Genomic DNA, 23,011 nt, shown 5'->3' on the forward strand with positions numbered 1-23,011 from the left:
CCACGTGTTGTGAACGCTACGGTGTGTTGAAACATGGTTGAAAGTACATTTATGCTGTACTGTACAGTACTGTAATTTTATCTGTGAAATGTTGTTACGAGTGCTTAGGAGGATAGCTAAATTGCTACCATGTTGCTCTGGTATGGTATCCTACTATAATATACTGAATATATCCATGTATTAGTCAATTTAATCCGATTATACGGAAAAAAACTAGTATTTTTTTAGTACCTGTATTTCTCTTTAGGTAAAATTAAGCCTCGGAGCAAGCAATATAAGAAGAATGAGAAGAAAGATAGAATTGCTGAAGTTGATGACCATTTAATTACATCTGTTGCTCAGGAACATAATGAAGGTACTTGCTGTAATAATTATTCCTATAAAGTAAGTTTTTACATGTACAGGTATGTACACCCTGTAGTACCAGGGCCTGTACGCAATGCCTTTTATAGTGTGGTTAGCTGTGTGACTGCTTTATTAGAGTGTTTGCAGTATATGGCAATACAAAGCTAATGGTAAGGTTTGTGATGCATTGATGAACTGCTTCAAACAAATTTGCTGAAATTTCTTTGATTGGTACCACCACCAAGTCACTCAATACCTTACGTTACATCATCTTGCGCAATAGGGATTATGAAGGTTTGGGATTTTCTGGCCAAAAATATCACTAAAATCTCACAACAACTTCATGACACCTTTGCAGTATTGGCTAGGCATAACCAAGCCTAAAAGTACCTTCAGTACGACCTGAAATGCTTCCAAAAAGTTGCTACAACATTTTGGTTAAAAAATTTAGTGGAATTTTCTACTGACTGACTGACTAATGCCTTCAGACCAGCGTAACTCGATAATGGCTAAGGTTACGGGATTGATTCTTTCACTGTTCGACTTCACTTTGTCCAGAAACGTGCTTTTTGGCATACCGCAGTACATACAATGCACGCATCATGGACTTTTTAAGTTACCTTTGTCCTCCTTTGTGTCCCATTTCTTTTTCCTGACAGCCAAAGGTGTTGATTCACAGTAGCTAGCGCGATAGCATCCCAACAGGAATCATCTGTATTTTCCATGGTGACTGCAGAGGTGCTTCTCCTAATGTTCTTTGATTGTAATGCTGTGAAATGGGCTGAACATAGCTATAATGGCCACCTATAAGTCAGTAATTGATATTTGGGGCATGCAAATTATCCATGTTTTTCATGGTGACTGGATTGATTGCAGAGGCGCTTCTCCTATTGCTCTTCGTTTATAGCACTGTATAACGGGATTCACTTTTGAGTCAGTAATTGATAACTGGGGTGCATATTCAGACAAAAACATTAACTCTGGCGCTCTAATTTTGATGTGGTATGCATGGGTTCATCAGTCATAATAAATAAACAAGTATAAGGAAGAGATTGATCAGCAAGTGATTGGATAGTCTATTGAATGCTCGAGTGGATAGTTTCTCTGATGACAAGATTTTATTACTTCATCCTGTTACTTGAGACAACTGAAAGGGCCTGTTCATTTAAACAAGTTTGCGATCTGCAAGTTTGCGACCATGCCTATCAATTAAAGATCTAGGTGGATTAATAACGATAGAGTACAGAGACTACACCTCTTAACAATCTAGCTGTTTACTTAGCAGTAAACAAGATGACCTCACCCCTTATTGGTCTAGCTAGCTGCAACACCCCTTGGCTGACTCGAGATATACTCTAATACAACAGTCACTCTAATACAACAGTCATGTATGATATTCTAATAGAACAGTCACAAGTTACATTGTAGGTAACTTTGCCACTACATACAACAGAAACTAAACAAACTAGCATTTTAAATTTAAAAATGAAATAAGTATCTATGCAATATAAAGTGGTGAAGCAAGAGATGAATGATGGTATTACAGCATACACTGTAGCTCAGTGGAAAAGTTGCACTTTAGCTATAGCAATTATTTGCTCAATGCCAAAGTAGGGATTTTCCCACTGAGCTATGCTGTAATACCATCATTCATCTCTTGTTCCACTACTTTTTATTTCATAGATCCATTTTTGAATTAACAATTTTAGTTCCCTAATTCAGTCTAGCTATATTATACCCATGACTAAATTAGGGATTAAATGTCGACTAATCTGCAGGTGTAGTCGACCTTCCTTGTTTTCCTACTTATTTTTTTAATGATATCTAATCAAGCTTAAAATTCCTATTTTCTCCTTATACTTGTATATAAAACCTTAATTAGTACTTACCATTTAATGTTTTGTGTGTGTGTGTGTGTGTGTGTGTGTGTGTGTGTGTGTGTGTGTGTGTGTGTGTGTGTGTGTGTGTTTAAAATAATGAATGCAGTACTGTATGTATTGTGTAATGTTATAGTAGACAGATCCGATGAAACTGCTGTGGAGATGGAAATCCCTCCTATATTGGAATGTAATGCTAATTCACAGTAAGTGCTGTATTATATATATATATGTATATATACATACCACTTTTGTGTGGGCATTCAAAGGCACTGCTCAGGGTTTAACTAGCATATTCACCGTATTGCCCGGGCAATATCATGGGAACACAGTTTGCTCATGGCTTTGATGCCAACCAGTTCAAAGATACGAAACGCTTTGATTTGTTTTATTGAGCAACACAGAGCATTTTATTGTGGGTTTTAGTTTACACATAAAGCTCAGTGTAGTTGCTAAGCTTAGATGATTAGACAGTAGCTGCAGGGCCGCCCAGAGAAATTAAGGGGCCCAGGGCAAAGAGTTAAATTGGGGCCCCAGAGGCAAGGAGGTTTCCATTCTGAATCACAACTTCACCCAACCTGTAAGTTGAAGACCAAAAAAAAAAAAAAAAGTCATAACCTGCTAACAATGACAATAACTACCCCCACCAACCATATCTCCTTATCTATAAGCTTGCTACACTGCTCCTCTGAAGAATACTGTGACTGCTCTATTAGAGTATTTGGATCTGACTGCTCTATTAGAGTATATCGATCTTTTAAACAGGTTTTCAAGGGGCCCTTCATAGGGCCTCCTGGGGCCCCTTTCAGGCTGGGGCCCGGGGCAAAATGCCCCAGTCCCCCCCCCCCCCCCCCCCTGTGGGCAGCCCTGAGTAGCTGAACTATATTCTAAGACTAACGATCTGCAAAACGATTGCTTGAGCAATGTGTGGATGCGTAGTTCTACCCACTGCAAGGGGAGAGTGTCAGCCATTGAGCAGACCACAAAACAAGAGTAGATTATAGTCCTAAGTACTTAATGTATTAACTTACTTACTGCCACAATAGCGAAGGTTTAATGTGGTATCGAAAACTTTATACCACAACAATCAATCCCACAATTGAAAGTTCCTGGTGTGTGTTGAAACATAATGTCATAGGAATAGCGTTCTGATAGCTACAGTATTTACCCACACAATTGAAACCACAATTGATCATCAGATGCTAGTCTATAAAACAAATGGGGTGAGTGATCTGTAATTCTTCACCTATCAGGTGATTGTACCCTGAGTGATATATACACTGTATCAGTTATACCACAACTGTGTCAGGATATATACACCTTTACCCCTCAGGGTTTGGGTGTTATTATTATTATATGTTATAATTGTAGGACTCACGTCAGTGAGTATGTTACAATAGAAAAGCAATTTTAAAAGTAACTACATACTACAAAATAAAGCTACATAAATTTACAATGTGATTTGATGTAAGAGATTCTTAAAAGTGTCTACATTTTTACAAATTATAATATCTTCAGGTAGAGTGTTCCACAATTGAATCATACTGGGGAAGAAACTGTACTTATAAGCGTCCACAGTTGAGCCTATCTCAATGAATTTAAAATCTCTGCTCCAGGTATATCTTGATCTATATGTTACATAACTAGGTAGTGTGATGTCAACATGATTGTAAGTAATTTTATGTAACATCTGTAATCTTAGGAATATAAAGTGAGCTTCTATCATATTCCAGTTAAGATGTAACAGCATATTGGATACACTACTAGTTTGGAAATATTTGTTCATCACGAAACAAGCTGCACGTCTTTGTATAGACTCCAGTTTATTTATAGAGCGCCTGCTGTGAGGAGCCCAAGCTGCAGCAGCATATTCTAATACAGGCTTAAGTAAAATACAAATCTTCTTTAATTTTACATGAACAGTTTTTAAAGTTCCTTCTTACAAATCCTAACACTGAGTTTGCTTTTTTGCATACATTATCGATGTGTTGGTTAAAGCACAGTTTAGAATCAAATGACACCCCCAGGTATTTAGCACACTCAACAACAGTAAGTTTCTTTCCATGTAAAGTATAGTTAGCATGAACAGGGGTTCTTTTAAGAGTTACTGAAACAACCATACATTTATCGATATTAAAAGACATCTTCCACTTTTCCTCCCATAGTTCAAGTAGTTGTAGGTCATCCTGGCATCTTCCAAAGTATCAATCCTCCTATATAGTACACAGTCATCAGCGTATAAACGACAGGTAGATGTTAAATCTTGCACAGTATCATTTATATATACCAGAAATAATAAAGGCCCGAACTTTGTGGGACACCACTTAAGACATTACAAGGGGTGGAGGTACACCCCCCACACACAACACTGTGTTCGTCCATTCAGAAAAGATGAGATTCAGTTTAGCACGTCACCTCTTATGCCATAATGATTCAACTTTAACAATAAATGACGGTGGAGGATGACTTTATCAAAGCCTTACTAAAATCTAGCAAGATTAAATCTGTTTGGCTCCTTCCATTTAAATTGTATGAGAGTTCATGAATTGTTTGTAGTATCTGTAGCTCAGCAGAACGGCATTGTTGAAATCCAAGTTGCATGTCTGATAAGATATTATTTGACTCTATGTGTGACATGATGTTACTGTAAATTATGTGTTCCATAACCTTACTACACACACTTGTAAGCGACACTGGCCGGTAGTTTGATGGATTTTTTCTGTCTCCTTTTTAAAACAATGGACATATTAATGCTTTCTTCCAATATGATGGCACTGAACTTTGGCTTAGCGAAGCAGAAAAAAGTAGCTTAAGACAAGGAGATACCTCAATTGCTAGAGTTTTCAGTAACTTGGTGTGGATTCGGTCAGGACCTGAGGACTTGGTGGGATCAAGATCGCTGAGTACCTTGGCAATTCCAGATATATCAAAGTTTATAGATGGGATATCTTGGTATGGGCCATCTTCCATGTATGGCAGTTCAGAGCTGTCATCCCTTGTAAACACTGAAGAAAACTGTTCATTTGATATCTCAGATTTTGTCTGGTTATCAGTATAATTATTTCCATCCTTATGCATTCACTGTGTTCCTAGGCTGCAGTAATCTTTTCACAATGATTTACATGTCAAAACAGTCTTTTCTTCTTGCCATTTTGATATGGGTCATATAGGGTATTGAACATGTATTTCCTAAAGGCTCTTCGGCATTCCTTTTGCATAGTCTTTTTTAGTTTCTTATGTTGTGTCCAATCAACTGGTGATTGTACTTGTATATATCAGCAAAATCCCTCACAGCCATCACACACACACGCACACACACACACACACACACACACACACACACACACACACACACACACACACACACACACACACACACACACACACACACACACACACACACTCACACACACACACACACACACACACACACACACACACACACACACACACACACACATATATATAAATACAGTAGGACTTTGATTATCCAAAGCTTTGAATGGAAAAAATGACTGTTCTATTACACTGTAGATAGAGAATTTCGTCAAACTGTATATGTTCTACTAGAGTAGTTGAACAGAACTATGCATAGAAATGAATTTTATTTATCTGAACAAATTCCCTAATACTGTTATGATTGAGCTGGCACAGGAATTGTATACAGTATGATGGTGGTTCCACTGTATTGTACAATTACTGGCTATATATGTTCATTAGTGATGACATCGTGGAATGTGATGAAAGCTTAACTACTACTACTACATCACAAGTGACCCCCAGAATAGTAACTGTTGCTGACGTTTTAAATGTTGTAATAGAAGGATTGGAGTCAGCTGTAGAAAGGTGAAGTGTAAGCTGTGTATTGTACATGTGTGTACAAAATAAAGATTGTTTTTGTAAGGATCAATTATTTGAGGCTGACCAATTATATACGTTGAAACAGTATTCTGACACAGCCTATCTTAGTACATGGGCCTGTATAGAGTACTGTACATATAGATTTTATAGTTATCCATTCAGTACCCAGTAGCTATTCAACAAAATTAGGCATTATGTTAGTCTTTTTAAGTATTTTAGTATCACTCAGACAATTGTTAGGTGTCATGGCACAAGAATATGCATGTAATTTTATAAGTACATGTATATCATACACTACTATCGTACTGTATATTAGGGATCATGGAGGTTTGGGTTTTTCTGGCCAAAAATATCATCCAAAAACCAGCTTCACCTGGTGCCTTGGTGTATTGGTTAGGTATAACCAAGCCCAAAAGTGCCTTCAGTTATAGTATGTACAAGTTGAGTTGGATCCTGAGAAACAGCTAGAACTTAAAAGTGGATTTTTTTCTCAAGAAAGTTAACATTTCAGCCAGCCAGATGATTAGTGATGACAGCAAAGGTATCAACAACAGAAATATGTGTGGATTGGCTCCATTACAAGCTCGGGAAAAAACTGTAATGGACACTGTACTTTTATGGCTTCCCCATAGGAAATGTATGGTGAAAAGTTTGATTGGCCATAAATAATATTGTGTCAGACTTTTGAATGAAAAGATTTTGAAATGTTTTAGCGGGTCAAGCAGTGCTGCAAATGAGCCAAATTTCAAGATTGTGTGTAATTGGAACTGTGGGTTATTAAATGTTTTTGAGGAGGATCCAGCTCAACGCGTACATGCTTCCAATAGATTGCTACAAAATTTTAAATTTTTTTATTCAATGGAATTTTCCATCGACTGACTAACTGCCTGTCTGATGCCGTGTAACTCGATAACAGCTATGGCTACGGGCTTGATTTTTCACTGTTCAATGTCGCTTCATCCAGAGATGTGCCTTTTGGCATACCGCAGTGTGTACAATACACTTACCTTTATCCCCAATTTCTTTTTGCTGATGGCAAAATGTGTCAATTTGCGGTAGCGCAACGGCTTCCCTACAGGAATTGTCTGTATTTTCCGTGGTGACTGGATTAATTGCAGAGGCGCAGTGCTGTGAAACAGGCTGAACATAGCTGAAAGCTAAGCATAATAGCCACTTCACTTTCGAGTCAGTGATTGATAGTTGGGGCACAAAGATTGTCTGTATTTTGCTTGGTGACTGGATTGATTGCAGAGGCGCTTCTCCTACTGTTCTTCGTTTGTAGCACTGTGTAATGGGCTTAACATAGCTGAAAGCAAAGCATAATATTTCACTTTTAAGTCAGTGATTGGCGTGTTCACTTGAAAACATTACCTCTGGCACCATTATTTCTATGCGCAGATTCACCAGTCATAATAATGTTACAAAAGTAAATAAACAAGTATAAGGAAAAATTAAGAATTTTAAGTTTAATTAGGGATCATAGAAAAAAGTATGGAAACAAGGGAGGTTGCCTACACCTGCAGATACACTAGTGGACATTTAATTCTACCTACCATGAGTGATTATATGTCCACTAGTATATCTGCAGGTGTAGGCAACCTCCCTTGTTTCCATACTTTTTTCTATGATCTCTAATCGAACAAAAAAATTCTCAATTTTCTCCTTATACTTGTACTGTATATATAATTATAGAACTTTGCGTGGGCAAGATCAAAGGAAAAGTGTACTTTAAATTTCATAAAGTACACTTAACTCCGGCAAACAGTGCTTTATTGACCACAAAGAGTGCTTTATTGTATGAATAAAGCACTCTTTGCAGTGCAATAAAGCACTCTTTGTGGGCAATAAAGCACAGTTGCCCATGTGCGGCGCTCACGCCAGTACGACTAATCACCCAAGCCAGTGAAGGCTGATAGCCTCGCCGCGCTGAGTGATCAATCACCCCAGCCAATACGAGCTCTACCACTGGATTGCTTTTATAGACATACCTAAATGCTTCAATGATGGGTGGGAAAAGGTAACGTTGTTGTTATGTCTGTTAATGTAAACGGACAAGTCCTGGAGATATCACGGAAATACTTCACCATGTGTCACAATAGAATCGGTTGTGGGTTTTGACTATAACCTGCCAAAATACATGATGAACGTCTACTATGCCAAAATATGGTGAACTACGTGTGAGTTACTTTGTTAAACTAGTTTGTGTGCATTCAGGCTGCTAATAGTTCGTGCAACACGTGTTAATTACGAGTCCTAGTGTATGGTGAAGCTACACGACTAGAAAGTTCCATACAGTGTAAATCATTTAAAGCATTGCCTTGCTCATGCTATATGAAAAATAAAGCACTCGGCGCTTGGCCTCGATACTAATAAAGCACTTGGCTTTGCCTCATGCTTTATTAGCATCTTGGCCATACGCCTCGTACTTTATTTTTCATATAGCACTCGTGGCTATGCTTTAACATATTCATAAACAGGTGCCTATAGCACTGTGTATGCTTAAAAGACATTGTGTACTGATTGCAGGTTTATAGTAACTGTGCTATAATAACTGGAGTCAACAGTGTAAAAGTCACTGTATAAATCAGAGGCCATTTGTACTACATAAATGCATAACAGTACACTGCATTGCATATAGACTGTGAGTGTATTTTCAGAAATGAAGAGCTCCAACGTGATATTGCCATGAACATGAGCAATTATTATAAAGAGATGTTGCATGATACAAGTGAACTGCTACAACAAATGAAAGAGAATAATGGATCTCTAAAGGAGGTATAATTTATATAGATTATTACAGTAGCATTAACAAAAGTAATGAATATAATGTATAAATCTTTATCAAAACTTGAATAATTGTACGTCTTGTTATTTGACAGCGTTCTACTATAATGGAAGAGGACAACCCGACCCTTGTTTCAATGGAATGCCATAGTGATAGGTAACTGATGCATATAAGATGCTGTAAATGAAAGTACACTATATTGTTTTATATCAAGAAGCAGTGCAATTATTTCAAACAACTCTTGTATTTATATCAACGATATCAATTGTGATATCAACGATTGCTCATCAATGAGTGAGGGTAATAATCAGTTACTACCTGACTATGTGCCATTAGATGTAGCTGATACATATAAGGTATACAACAGAAATATAGAATATTTAGAACAAACTATATCCTAGTTGCTTGCTAAACTGCATTTTTACAGTGTACTAATTCAATGGATGAGGACAGTTTCAACCCAAGGAAACACTACAGTGACTGGTAATAATTTGCACATACAATGAAGTTATCTTTTATACTTTCACTATGTAGGGAGGACGTCATGAATGATGATAAAGATCTGACACAAACAAGCTCTTCCAATGAACCAACCTCTATTGATATATTTAATGATATAATGGAAGGACTGGAATCAGCTGTAGAAATGTAACTCTGTGTGTGTGTGTGTGTGTGTGTGTGTGTGTGTGTGTGTGTGTGTGTGTGTGTGTGTGTGTGTGTGTGTGTGTGTGTGTGTGTGTGTGTGTGTGTGTGTGTGTGTACATGGCAAATCATAGGCACATGATACAACTAATATGTATCAGCAGGCTAATAGCCCATGGCAGGTGACCAATCACCTAAGCCAATATGAAAAAAACCACTAGATTTATTATTCGATTATGGGTCAGCAGCAAGTAACTTGCAACTACATTTGTTAACATGAACAGGAAAATCTTACAGATATTATGGAAAAGTTAATCTAAGCAATTTTACAAATGTTTTAAAGTATCTGTGTTTACAACAAAAAGAGGGGTAAGTTCGCTATATAGCAGTTATTCAAAAAGTAGGCATGATCTATATTCAAAAATGTGGTGAAATGCTTATAAATAGGCTATAACACTAGTTCTCGCCTTCCACTAATGTTTATCAACTCATAGGGTAGCAAGGGTGACAAATCACCTCTGTCTGATTGCTGTGGGATGTAAAATTGAATGCATGGTTTTCATCATGTGAGCAAATAAGCAACTTCCACAAATGATTTCAGCTTGAACCTAAACAAATGAAACTGGTGATACCACTCCCAAATCAAAGTCATGGCACAGTAAAATTTACCATACCCAGCTGTGGTTTCACTTAGGGTTTGTGAGATATGTATCTACAGTAACTGCTATTTATCCACTTTAAAGCAAATTCAATATGTTAGAGAAAATGAGGAAGGGGAGGTAATGATGGATTTGCTAGTTTTTTTTTTATAAATAGTGGAAGGTATGCTACACATACATGTAATTGCTGCAGTCTTGCATGGCATATTGCTATTTAGATTGCCAAATGTTATTGTGAATGTACAGTATACAAATTTACATGGCTTTTGTTTTATAGGAATGAAGAGTTCTATGACAGCATTGCCACAACTATTGACACTTGTACCAAAGAAACTTTGAATGAGAGAAATGAACTGCTACGACAGTTGGAAGAGATTGAGGAGACACAAAAGGAGGTACGCTGTACATGAATTCATAGTAAATCAATGACTTTGTAACAAGCTGTTAATATTTCAGATGTACGCTGTACCATACATTAAAGATCATGGAGGTTTGCACTCACTAAAAATATTGATCAGAACCAGCCTCACAATACCTTGGAGCCTTGGCAGTATTGGTTTGACAGAATCAAGCCCAAAAGTGTTTTCAGAGCAGCCAAAAAATGTTGTTACTATTTTTTTTCTACTGGCTGACTAACTAACTGCATGCCTGTTATCATAACTCAATAATTGCAAGGCTATGGGCTTGATTTTTTCAGTTGGATGTCGCTTCAGCCAACAGGTGCCTTTTGATATACCACAGTACTGTACATACAATGCATGCATCATGGACTTACCTTTGTCCTCCTTTGTGACCCTTTTTTGCTGACAGTGCAAGGTGTCAGTTTGCGGTAGTGCAAAATGGCTCCCTTGTACTTGCTGACTGTCACGTTAATAATGACTTATCCATATTTTTTGTAGTAAATGGATTAATTGCAGAGGTCCTTCTCTTACTGTTCTTTTTCTGTAATGCTGTGTAACAAGCTGAACAGACACTGTAGCTGAAAACAAATCGTAATGGCCACTTTGCTTTTCAGTGATTGATAGTTGGGGCACATGTTCAGATGGAAAGTACTGTAGGAAAGATTGATTTTTGAAGTGTGGGGGCTAAAGCTAGCCATCACTAAACCACAAACTGGTCAACACCCATGCAGACACAACTACCAGGATACAATTAACAGGATTTCTGCAGCACAATTCTTACAGTGTATGTACAGTATCATACAGTATGATAGTACTGTATAGTAGGGACCACAAAGGAGTAGGCGTGGCCCACAGGATAACATCACCCAAAAACCAGCCTCAATTTTCCCTGACAACGATGAGGCAGTATTGGTTAGGTAAAACTAAGCCCAAACAAGTTTTCAGATCGACCCGAAACGCTTTTAACAAGTTGCTACAGAATTTTTTTTAAAAATTATTTAATGAAAATTTCTACTGACTGCCTGACTGACTGACTGATGCCTTCAGACAAGCATAACTCGATAACGGCTAAGGCTACGGGCTTGATTTTTTCACTATTCGACGTTGCTTTGGCCCGACAGGTGCCTTTTGGCATACCGCAGTACGTACACTGCATTCTTCATGGACTTACCAGTGTCCTCCTTTGTGTCCCATTCATCTTTGCTGACAGCAAAAAGTGTCGATTTGGCAGTAGCACGTGATGGCTTCCCTTCGTAATAGAAATCGTCCGTATTTTTCATAGTGGCTATTTTGATAGCAGAGGCTGCTGTGTAACGGATTGAACATACATGTAGCCGACAAAGAAGCGTAATGGATACTTCACTTTTCAGATGATAATTGATATAACTGGGGCGCGCGGCACCATTTCTTTCTTTCAGTATGCGTGGATTGCAGAGGTGCTTTTAGAACAGTTCTTGATTCGAAATGCTGCATAACGTGTTGAACATAGCTGACAATGAAGCGTAATGGATACTTCACTTTTCAGACGATAATTGGGGCACGTGGCACCATTTCAGATGCAGTATGCGTGGGTTCACCAGTCATAATAATTATTTCCAGAAAAAGTTAACAAACAATTACACAGAAAAATTTGGAATTTTCAACTAGAGTAGTGACCATAGCGCATTGATAAAAAATACTGAAACAAGCTGGAGTAGTGCATGATATTAAATCACAGTAAAACAATAAGAAGTGTTATATCCCTACTGTGCTCAGTACTTATTATCGATGTGCTATGGTCTCTACTCTAGCCAAATTTTTCTCTGTACTTGTGTGCATTAATATAAAGGTGTTGTAAAGTGTGTTATCACTAACTGACAACCCTATAGTCACACTGCATACAGTAGCTTTCTCTTCATTGCCTACTTTGCTATACACCACTACATCTATGCTTTTTGAACAGCTTGCTAGAAATTTGAGAAATATGTAATTGCATAGTTCCTATTGTTGGGAGAAGGTTTTTTTACATACAAGTGTAAAGAAAATTTACATTTTAAGTAGGGACCATAAAAATATAAAGCAATGTAATAAGAGAAGTAGTCTACACCTGCAACTATGTTATAGTTAAAGCGTGTGTACAAAAAATACAGCACAAGGGGGAATGTTGAGAGGCTAATACAGCACAAGGCGAAGCCGAGTGCTGTATTTGCCTCCAGACCCCCCCCCCCCCCCCCCCCCGAGTGCTGTATTTTTCGTACACACAAACACAGGCGGTGCTTTAAGCGTTATATTGTACTTCCTGGTCATCTGGCTCAGAGCGATTTTCTCTAGTACTCAAACCGCTGCCATTTTCGGTGATCAGGATATCAGTAAGTGTTTATATGATCTATTTCTAGTCGTAGAATGAACTAATAGGATAGATTAGGCTAGTTTTAACGATTTACAATGTCACACACGTGATCAATCATGCTGTCTTAGTGGAGTCGCTTCGTGATCAGACAATCAGTAAGTGTTTGTACAGTATATTTCTAGCCGTAGAATGAACTGGTAGGATTAGTTTGGCTGGTTTTAGTAATTTACAGTGTGTTGGTTTTGTAACATTCCTTAAATAAATTCTCCGCATAACTGTACTGTATTTGCCCAATTAAGCACATAACTGTACTGTATTTTCCCAATTAGCTGCATAACTGTTCTATATGACTCATACAGTACAGTTGTGCAGCTAATAAGTACTGTATGGATGTTACAATATGTGGCATCGCTTTGATCCTCCCACACAAAGTACAATATTAGTGATTATTTAATTTCAGTCATGGCTATACGTAGCTGCTACTGTTTATACTGAAGTAAACACAGTAGTCTACTCAAAAGTAAAATTTTAATTTTCCTTATAGTTGTTTGTTTTACTTTTCTTGTAGGAACATACTATACTGTAATTTATCACTGTTGAACCAGCGCATACTGCATTAATGGAAAAAATGGATACAGATGTAGTAATTGTGTGACCGAGCATGGACTATTAATTACTGAACACATTCCACCTCATTTTCAGCTACCTGTTATACAGCATTACAAGCAAAGAACAGTGCAAGAATTGCCTTTGCAATCAATCTACTCACTATGGAAATTACAGACAATTCTACACAAATCAACACCTATGCAGTAGTGAGAAAGAAATGTGGTGCAAGATAAGTCCATGATGCATGCATTGTACTGTAACTGCTGCAGTACACGAAAAGGCACATCTCAGGCCTAAGTGACACTGGGCATTAAGGAAATCAAACCTGTGACACTAAAGTTATGCTTAGCTAAAGCCATTATTCAGTTAATTAGCCAGTTAGTAGAAATTCAGTTACTGCAATAATTTTTTGTTGGAGGCATTGGGGATACACACTTTTGGGTTTGACAACCAATACTGCCAAGCTGTTAAAAAAGTGAGGGTGCATGGCTTTTGAGTGATACTTTTGAGCTGATCCCTACTACAGCATCAAGAGTATAACACCCACCATTAGACCACACAGTCTGGCCTGTAATTAGTTCAAAGGTATCAAACTAACATATACCAAACCACCACAGGAAATCACAATACATACCACGAATACATTACATTACTACATTAGCTGCAACACTTGTACTATATAGAAGAAGTACAATGGCTTAGCTGAGTCAGCATTGGTATATAGTACTACACACTCTTTCATGCAAAACTATATAAATGTATTAGCTTACTACCAAGACACAGTTTACAGCTATTAGCTTTCTTTCTCTTTCCAAATAGGCACCCTTGATCCGTGCATGCCACATACCACAAAACAGTTGATAACACTCCCATTTGGTTTGTACAGTATTTAATTTGTAAACACTCCACATTTGGACCTACAGCTCTCCAGCGTCATGTTTTAAATTACCTATCAGATGCAAACTTTATGGGAGTGTTATAACTTTACATACAGCATGTATCATTAACTCATGTTGTACAGGTATATGTATGATATTTAAAATGGCATTTATTTCACAGAGGTCTTCATTAGTGGAAAAGGATAATCCAACCATTGTTTCAACGGAGTGCCATAGTGATAGGTAACTGCAAATGCATAAAAGGCACCAAATTTGTATTTGATGTGAAAATACAGTGATCAGACACAAAGTGTTTACCAATACTGACTGAATGTGTGTATTATGTATATATTTGTATTGTGTGAGCAGATAAACTCTTCAACAGAGCTGCTCTAACACTCATGGCCAATCAATGTTTAATGTGTGATGCCATCTAATTTCAATGGGAAAGGTGCTTAATATGCCAAGTGTGCTTGATTTTCCTTGTATGGCAAGAGTATATGCAGTGTATGTGGATCCGGGGACCTAGAACTCCAGACCTGGGGACCTATATAAGCTTGTTAGGCAGAATTCCACACTGATGGCATGGCAACCTTGACATTGAGTGTGTTGTCTACTGGGTTGATGCACAATGGTAAACTGGTATTCTTGTAGCTTTTGAAACCAACGGGCTATCTGTCCCTCTGGCTCTTTGAACCTCTGAATCCACGTGAGGGCAGTGAGAATTGCAATGTCACTCCATTCATTTATGACAGACACACTATCAAAATGTTCCATCCACTCTTGTAAATCTTCCTCTCCTTTAAACTTATCGGGAAGAATCAGAGGACGCAATTCCGTCAATCTGTTGACCTCATGGTTGGGATTACGTGTCTGCAGCATGCTGCGTCTAGGACCTAGGAAACAAACAGAAAGTAGCAACAGCTCTTCTTCACAATCTCAGCACCTTCTGGTACTGTTAGTTTGATATGTTGTCACAACGTTTCAGCCATTAGTTCGATATGTTGCCAGTACCACAACGTTTCAGTTGATGGTTAAAATTTCGGGTGATTGATGCCAACTGCGTCCTTGGTTGTAAAATTACTGTCGACTACGCCAGTATAAGCAACAGTATTAATGGTAACAATATATCAGTTCTACAGTGTCTCTGTCCTTACAATCATAAATACTGACTTAAATGTGTCTATATACGTACCTACAAAAATAGTGTTAATTATCTATCATACACTACGATAGTAGTGTATAGTAGGGACCACAATGGAGTAGGTGTGGCCCACAAAATAAAATCACCAAAAAAACAGCCTCAATTTTCCCTAACGATGATGAGGCAGTGTTGGTTGGGTAAAACTAAGTGCAAACAAGCTTCCAAAATGCTTTCAACAAGTTGCTACGGAATTTTAAAAATAATTTATTTAACAGAATTTTCTACTGACTGCCTGATTGACTGACTGATGCCTTCAGACAAGCATAACTCGATAACGGCTAAGGCTACGGGCTTGATTTTTTCACTGTTCAACGTCGCTTTGGCCCGACAGGTGCCTTTTGGCATACCGCAGTATGTACAGTGCATTCTTCATGGACTTACCAGTGTCCTCCTTTGTGTCCCATTCATCTTTGCTGGCAGTGAAAAGTATCGATATGGCGGTAACACATGATGGCTTCCCTTCCTAATGGAAATCGTCCGTATTTTTCATAGTGGCTATTTTGATAGCAGAGGTGCTTTTCAAACAGTTCTTGATTCGAAATGCTGCATAACGCGTTAAACATACAGTAGCAGACAACGAAGCGTAATGGATACTTCACTTTTCAGATGATAATTAGGGCGCGTGGTGCCATTTTAGATGCAGTATGCATGGATTGCAGAGGTGCTATTAGAACAGTTCTTGATTCAAAATGCTACGTAACACATTGAACATAGCTGACAATGAAGTGTAGTGGATACTTCACTTTTCAGACGATAATTCTGGCACGCGGTGCAATTTCAGATGCGGTATGCATGGGTTCACCAATCATAATGATTATTTACAAAAAAAAAGTTAACAAACAAGTACACCGAAAAATTTGGAATTTTCAACTAGAGTAGTGACCATAGCACATCAATAAAAGTACTGAAACAAGCTGGAGTAGTGCACGATATTAAATCACAGTAAAACAATAAGAAGTATTATATCCCTACTGTGCTCAAGATACCATAATGGAAATGCACAGTAGGGATATAACACTTCTTATTGTTTTACTGCGATTTAATATCGTGCACTACTCCAGCTTGTTTCAGTACTTTTTATTGATGTGCTATGATCCCTGCTCTAGTTGAAAATTCCAATTTTTTTGGTGTACTTGTTATAATTATAATGTCTGGCTTCCACTCTTACGCTGAACTTTTCTTGGAATTTTGTTTTTGTGTGTATTCTCTAGTTACCCACAGTGTTTAGTCTCTTATGGTCAATTATATGAAACAGTATGCCCTGGGTCCTTGATCCCTGGGTGTACTGTTTATATAATAAGGTATACTTCGCATGAATGTGACACAACCTACAGAACTGTATGCATGCAAATGTCTCAAGTCTTAGAATATTCACTAAACTGTCCACCTTTGCATATCCCACACTAGTTATTTAGATGATTTGATAATGGCACCTTTGATTTTGCTGCATTTTTTCCACACCTCAGGCTATAATCAAAAGTAACATATGAACAGCCTATAAACTGTCCTCTATTCAAATAACTAGCCTTGATCAGTCATTCTCCAACAAATTCACGTTTCAAAATGTAGCTGTATAATACGGCATTGTTCATTACCAATCAACCTTCTGCTAGTCAATGGTAACTACTAATTTTCTTACTGGCATTCATTCGAAGTTGTGATAAACTGCTTGATTACAAATTTGACTCATACATTAAGCTGGTTAAGCACTGCGTACACTCATATACTATGGAAAATATATCGCTTGGGTGTGGTCTTGAGAAAATGTATTGTTGCACTTGGCTTTACATGCATGTACTATAAATGTGATTTAACTACATTGAATTCACAACAATAATGTTATTCATAATTGCATTTATTGAATGAGATGCATGTGTAACCATATTTAATGGAGCATCTATGTCTGTGATGATACAATGGCTAAAAATTGTGCTTTATATATAGCAGTTTACAAACAATAGAAAATAGCAATTCACACACTATGATACAACGGTGTAGTTTATGTGTATCCCATTTCCAACAGTGTTTCACATAGTTCTATCATTCATGAGAGTGACATTGATATTGACATAGATTTTAAAGTGTGTACAACATTTGCTGAGAGGCATAATAACTATATTGTACCATGTACATCAATGGCTGCTACTGACCATGAACCTCATGAACCATCATCTGATGCAACTGTTACTTATCAGGTACAGAATGTGAGAAAATACTGTAAGTACTGTATTGTATGATAGAGGTTTGCTTTTATCAACCAAAAACTAACCTTACTTTATGGCATGACAGTATTGTTATAGCCAACCCCAAAATGTGTGATTTTAAATGCTTTTGACAAGTTTCCCCTGAATCAAAAGGTTTAACTAAATTTTCTACTGACCACTAACTACAGTGTGTAACTAACAGACTGATGCTTTTAACCAAGTGTAATTTGACAATGATCAGTACTACGGGTTTGATTTCTTTACTGTTTGGTATCACTTGGACTCAAGATGTGCCTTATTGCCTATTGAAGCAGCTACTGTACATTGCATGCATGATGGATTTACCTTTGCCCACTGCTTTCTCCGCTGCCATATATATATATACGTACATAGGTATTGACTCATGCGTAACATGTACACCCTATAAGTGGCTGTCATTTTTATAGGAATCATTAGTAATTATCATAGCATGTCTCTGGAAGCAAAAATAGTATTAGGCAAAGTCGCTTCTCGTGCTGTGTTCTTTGGATGTAATGGTGTGTAACATGGCTGAAAACAAGCAAAATGGCTACATTGCTTTGCAGTGTTAATTGATGATCATTCAATTTCAGTAAGTGAAAAGGTAATACTATGCGTATTGATTTTCTGATACATATGGTACATGGATATCTGGTGCCATTCTTTCCTTTCCAGGTGGCATGCATGGGTTTACTAGTCATGAATTATGTTGCAAAAAGAGGGAAATAAAAAATTAAATTCAGGATAATAATTTGCAAAACAAGGGAGGTAGACTACACATTCAGCTTAGCTAGTGCACACTCAATCCCCACTTTAGTTATGAGTATAAAGCTATATGAATGAAATAGGGATTATTTGAACATGCACTAGTATGACTGAAGGTGTGTGAGAGACCTCCCTTGTTTTACAGTTTCTTATTTTGATGATCCTTGCTCAAATTTAGACTCCTTTGTATATAGTTCACATATTAATTTTGATATAGCCACTACTAATAGATCCAGTTAACTACTACATGTATACTGCTTCTCAAGATAATTCATAAACATTCGGTAACTCATCCTTCAATTATTTTACAGTGTTCTATATATATGAAAAAGGACAATTCAAAGCCAACAGTGGTTTCGATGGAGTGTTACAGTGATAGGTGATTCAGTATAATATATATTCATGCTATGATTTATTCATCTACAGAAATAATTTAATCACTTCAACTAGTTCTGACGTTCATCTCAGTGACATGGACTGTGAATTTGACTAGTGTTGCGAACTAATTAAATTACTATAAATTTTTTGCAACATCAAAATAGCAAGTGTGTGTATTAATAAATTATTATTTCATGGGCCACGTCTACTCCTTTGTGGTCCCTACTATACAGTACTATTGTACTGTATGATAAGCAGTGGTAGGCATGACTGTACATATAATGTAAAATAAGAAAGAACACTAGACCCAACGTTACTAGTAAATAGAAAACTGAAGTATGGATTGTTGTATGAAATAAGCCTAAAGAAAAATGGTAATACTCATCATTATGCATGGGTAGCAGTGAAATTACCATGGACATAATTTCACAAGGTGAAGCTGACCAACAGTATTGGTTAGGTATAATCAAGCCAAAAAGTGTTCCATAGCACCCCAAAATTATGGGGTACCATATGTACCAAAATTGTGCAAAACAGTATAGCCATACTTGGTAAATCAATGCACTACTTTATATAAAAAAACATTTAATCAAATTTTCTAATGACTAACTAATTGACTGGTGCCTTCAGCCAAGCATACAGTGTAGCTCCACCACAGCAAATGCTTGAAGCTTCATTTCTCTACAGTAGACATCACCTAGGGCTAAGATGCAGCTCTTTGCCTGCCACAGCTACAATGCATCATGGACTTATACCTTTCGTATAGTAGATAACATGTCATGGCTTCAGGCCTGCAGACTATCATTACAATTAGTAGTATTTTCCCATGTGACACAATTGATTGCAGAGGTATTTCTCATATTGTCCTTCATTTGGAATGCTGTGTAATGGGCTGAACATAGCTGAAAATGAAATACATGTATTAGTAATTTAGTAATTGATACAGCAGTCAGGGCATGTGTTCAAACTCAAATTTAATCATGTCTGGCTTGTTTCATATTGAGAGTTCTTGATCACATGAAACTCTTATATTGATCATGTATGTTGAAGTCAAATCTTTGGGGCTGCTGGATTGAGTGTAAAAGAAGCTTTTGATTGGAACACAAATTTTAGCCATACCTTACCAAATTGGTTCTCTGTACAAACCCTGTAGCTCAGGCCAGAACGTGCAGGTTCACCAGTCCTAATTAATGTTACATAAAAAGTAAACAAGCCACTACAAGGAATTTTAATTAGGACTCATAGAATTATATAAAAACTAATGAAACAAGTAAAGTCACCGACACCTGCAGCTATACTAGTGGACCTACTCCAGTTATGTTGACACTGTATCAGCTAAAAAAGAAATAAAAAGTGTTCCAGTATAGCTGCAGGTGTAGGTGACTTCCTTTGTTTCATTACTTTTTATATAATTCTATGAGTCCTATAAAACTACAGTATTGCATGGACCCTAAACTGTTAGAACACACTGCCACTGTCTTAACGATCAGAGCACGTGTCCTTTAATGACCTAGTAGCAAAAAGCTGCAGTTTTACTGTAGAAAGCTAGTCATGACAAACCATGCTCCTTAGTATATGTGTAACTCACTCAAGACAATCAGAAGAATTAAGATACTCTAATAAAGCAGTCCAGCTGCATATTTATAACTATATCAAAAAAGTTAACAAACTAGTATTAAATACTAGTTAAAGCACCGCCGCACGTACAATATGGAAATAAAAGCACAAGGACATGAGCTATATTAGGCTCGAGACCATGCCCGAATGCTTTTATTTTCATATTGTACAAGCGTAGCAGTGCTTTAACTGGTTTAGAGTGCTTTCTTGTCGTCTTGTTTGGAGCATTCGTTTCGTGAATTCGAACCGCGTCAGTTTTCAGCCATCAGACAATCGGTAAGTGTCTATGTAGTACAGTTGTGGTAGTAATACAAGCAAATAGTATCTTTTCGGCTACTTTTGGCGATTAGAAATGTTACGCACGTGATCTTGTTTTCGTATTTATTTTCCAATCAATGCATAACTGTTCCTTATTTTCCATAACTGTACTTTATTGTGACGCAAATGGAAAATATAGCACAATTGAATGTGCTACGGAAAATAGAGCATTCTTTTTGCTTTGATCTCACCAACGCAAAGTACATTAATTTAAAGATAAAGTAGGGTTTAACTATACGGGCTTGATATCTTTCCTGCTCAACATTGTTTATAGGCCTGAAATGTGCCTTTTCATCTACTACCACAGCTACAATATAGGTACAGGTACATGTACATGCATCATGGACTTGCCTTTTTGTTTCCAATGCATTTCTTACTGCATTGCTGCATAGGATTTGTAGGTGGTGAGGTAATGGTTTCCTCTGCTGACTATCATGAGAATTGTCTGTTAATTCTATAGTCAGGTGATTGGCATTTCTCATATACTGTTCTTCATCTGTAACGCTGTATAATGGGCAGAACATAGCTGGAAATGAAACAAAATGGCCACGTTGCTTTTCAGTGATTGATAGTTGGGGCACTCATTCAGTTGTGCAATTAATTTCATGATGAAGCAGGCACCATTCTTTCTGGTACTGTATATACGCTGATTCACCAGGCATAAAATTAATGATGAAAATATAGACAAACAAGGGATCATAGAAATGAAACAAGGGAGGTCCCTTGCACACCTGCAGCTATACTATAGTGGGCATTCAATCCCTACTTCAGTCATGGATATGCTATGTCAGGCTTTGAGTAGAAATTAAACGTCCATTATAGTATAGCTGTGGGTGCATAAGCAACTAACCTTGATTCATGGCTTTCTATTTCTGTGATCCCTGTTAATTTTTCCTTATACTTGTTTTGTAACTAGTTTTATTTACAAAAAAACTTGATTCAAGAAAATCTTTTTATGTACCTATGAGTTAGTATTTCAAAAGATTGAGATGCAGCTCTTCCCTTGTTTCTAACCAGTATAATTGTTCCAGATAAGATTTTAGGTGTAGAAAAGTGCCTTTTAACTACCTGCTGTCATGGAAGTATTGATGTAAGCCTACACCCTGTAGCTATAGAATCGTATGGTGGTAAAAGAAATTTTGTTCAGTATGAATTATATGTAAATATTACACAGAAAACTTTTTATCACGAATCTTTGTTTAAAATACCTCTGCTGAACTGCACTTGGCAGAGGTTCAGCTTGACTAATGTGTTTATTTTATTTTGTATCCATTTAATGTGTTCGTTTATGTGATAACACAACTGAAAAAAAATTTTTTTTGCAAGTGTGCGGAAACACGAAGAAGAATAAGAAGAAAAAAAACTGAAACTGGCTGCTCGTATCTCAGAAATGGCTAGAGCGATTTCCTTCAAATTTGGAATGTGGACTCCCCTAGCTGGCGGGCAACTCTACAGCAAATTTGGTTCCAATCGGATAAGGTATCACTGAGATACAAAGGTGTGAAAATGATGTTTTCTTTCTTCCTGTCAATCTACCCATGGTGTGGTGTGCTGGCTTCTTGGGCCGCACGACACACTATCGTGTGTCTTGATTTAAATAGTTTAAATACAATAATTTCCTAATGTATGTAATTTACTATACTTTCTTACAGAAATTTACTGACTTAATCAAAAGTTCTGGTCCCTTTTCCTATGCCCCCTCACATAATTATATGTAATTTGACTTTATCCTATTCTGTGGTGTTGCTATTTTAGTCTAGTATCTGACTTCACCACACACATCCGGCTAAAAAAGGGCCAAAAAGCAAGTTGTAAATGATTTTTTGTCTAGCTGTAAATGGTGATGTAAAATCTATATTTGGTTGTGCCTTTCATGAAGGGAAACTTAAATATAAGCATGCATGTAGCTATAGCCAAATGTTTATTCCACAAAATACTAAACATTCCCTAACAACATATCATCTGGTATTCCCCTTGTTAATAATAGTACAATGACATCATAAACTTATTAGGCTTCATTGTTGAGGTGTAGTGGTATAAACAAATGAATTCTACTTATGTTACAGCTAAATAATATTCATTGTTAATTTCATTCCTTAAAAAGGAAATTCACACATATAT

At 37.1% G+C, this 23,011-nt stretch overlaps 1 protein-coding gene across 3 annotated transcripts; it reads left to right on the forward strand.

The window, feature by feature from the left end:
* Positions 1–3: 3 nt before the first annotated feature.
* LOC136240574 (uncharacterized) lies at positions 4–19,145 on the forward strand. 3 transcript variants are annotated; one of them, XM_066031574.1, is made up of 14 exons: positions 4–140; positions 248–355; positions 2,359–2,428; positions 5,943–6,068; positions 8,741–8,858; positions 8,963–9,024; positions 9,083–9,224; positions 9,296–9,351; positions 9,403–9,516; positions 10,447–10,564; positions 14,568–14,629; positions 17,614–17,785; positions 18,889–18,956; positions 19,004–19,145. In XM_066031574.1, the coding sequence occupies exons 1-14, from the start codon at positions 89–91 to the stop codon at positions 19,068–19,070; spliced, it is 1,335 nt and encodes a 444-aa protein (XP_065887646.1). In that variant the 5' UTR covers positions 4–88; the 3' UTR covers positions 19,071–19,145. The 3 variants fall into 3 exon arrangements, with proteins under 3 accessions (XP_065887646.1, XP_065887647.1, XP_065887648.1); XM_066031575.1 differs by having other exon boundaries at positions 9,086–9,224; XM_066031576.1 differs by having other exon boundaries at positions 2,362–2,428.
* The last annotated feature ends 3,866 nt before the right edge of the window (positions 19,146–23,011 follow it).

Source organism: Dysidea avara, chromosome 12, assembly GCF_963678975.1.
Source record: "Dysidea avara chromosome 12, odDysAvar1.4, whole genome shotgun sequence".
Lineage (NCBI taxonomy): Eukaryota > Metazoa > Porifera > Demospongiae > Dictyoceratida > Dysideidae > Dysidea > Dysidea avara.

Excerpts from the sequence above, each read along its gene's own strand:
- LOC136240574 (XM_066031574.1), top strand. The coding sequence starts at position 89 with ATGTTGTTACGAGTGCTTAGGAGGATAGCTAAATTGCTACCATGTTGC. Across the intron at positions 9,025-9,082 it reads ATGGAATGCCATAGTGATAG|AAGCAGTGCAATTATTTCAA; the intron begins GTAACTGATGCA and ends TTTTATATCAAG. Across the intron at positions 17,786-18,888 it reads ATGCAACTGTTACTTATCAG|TGTTCTATATATATGAAAAA; the intron begins GTACAGAATGTG and ends ATTATTTTACAG.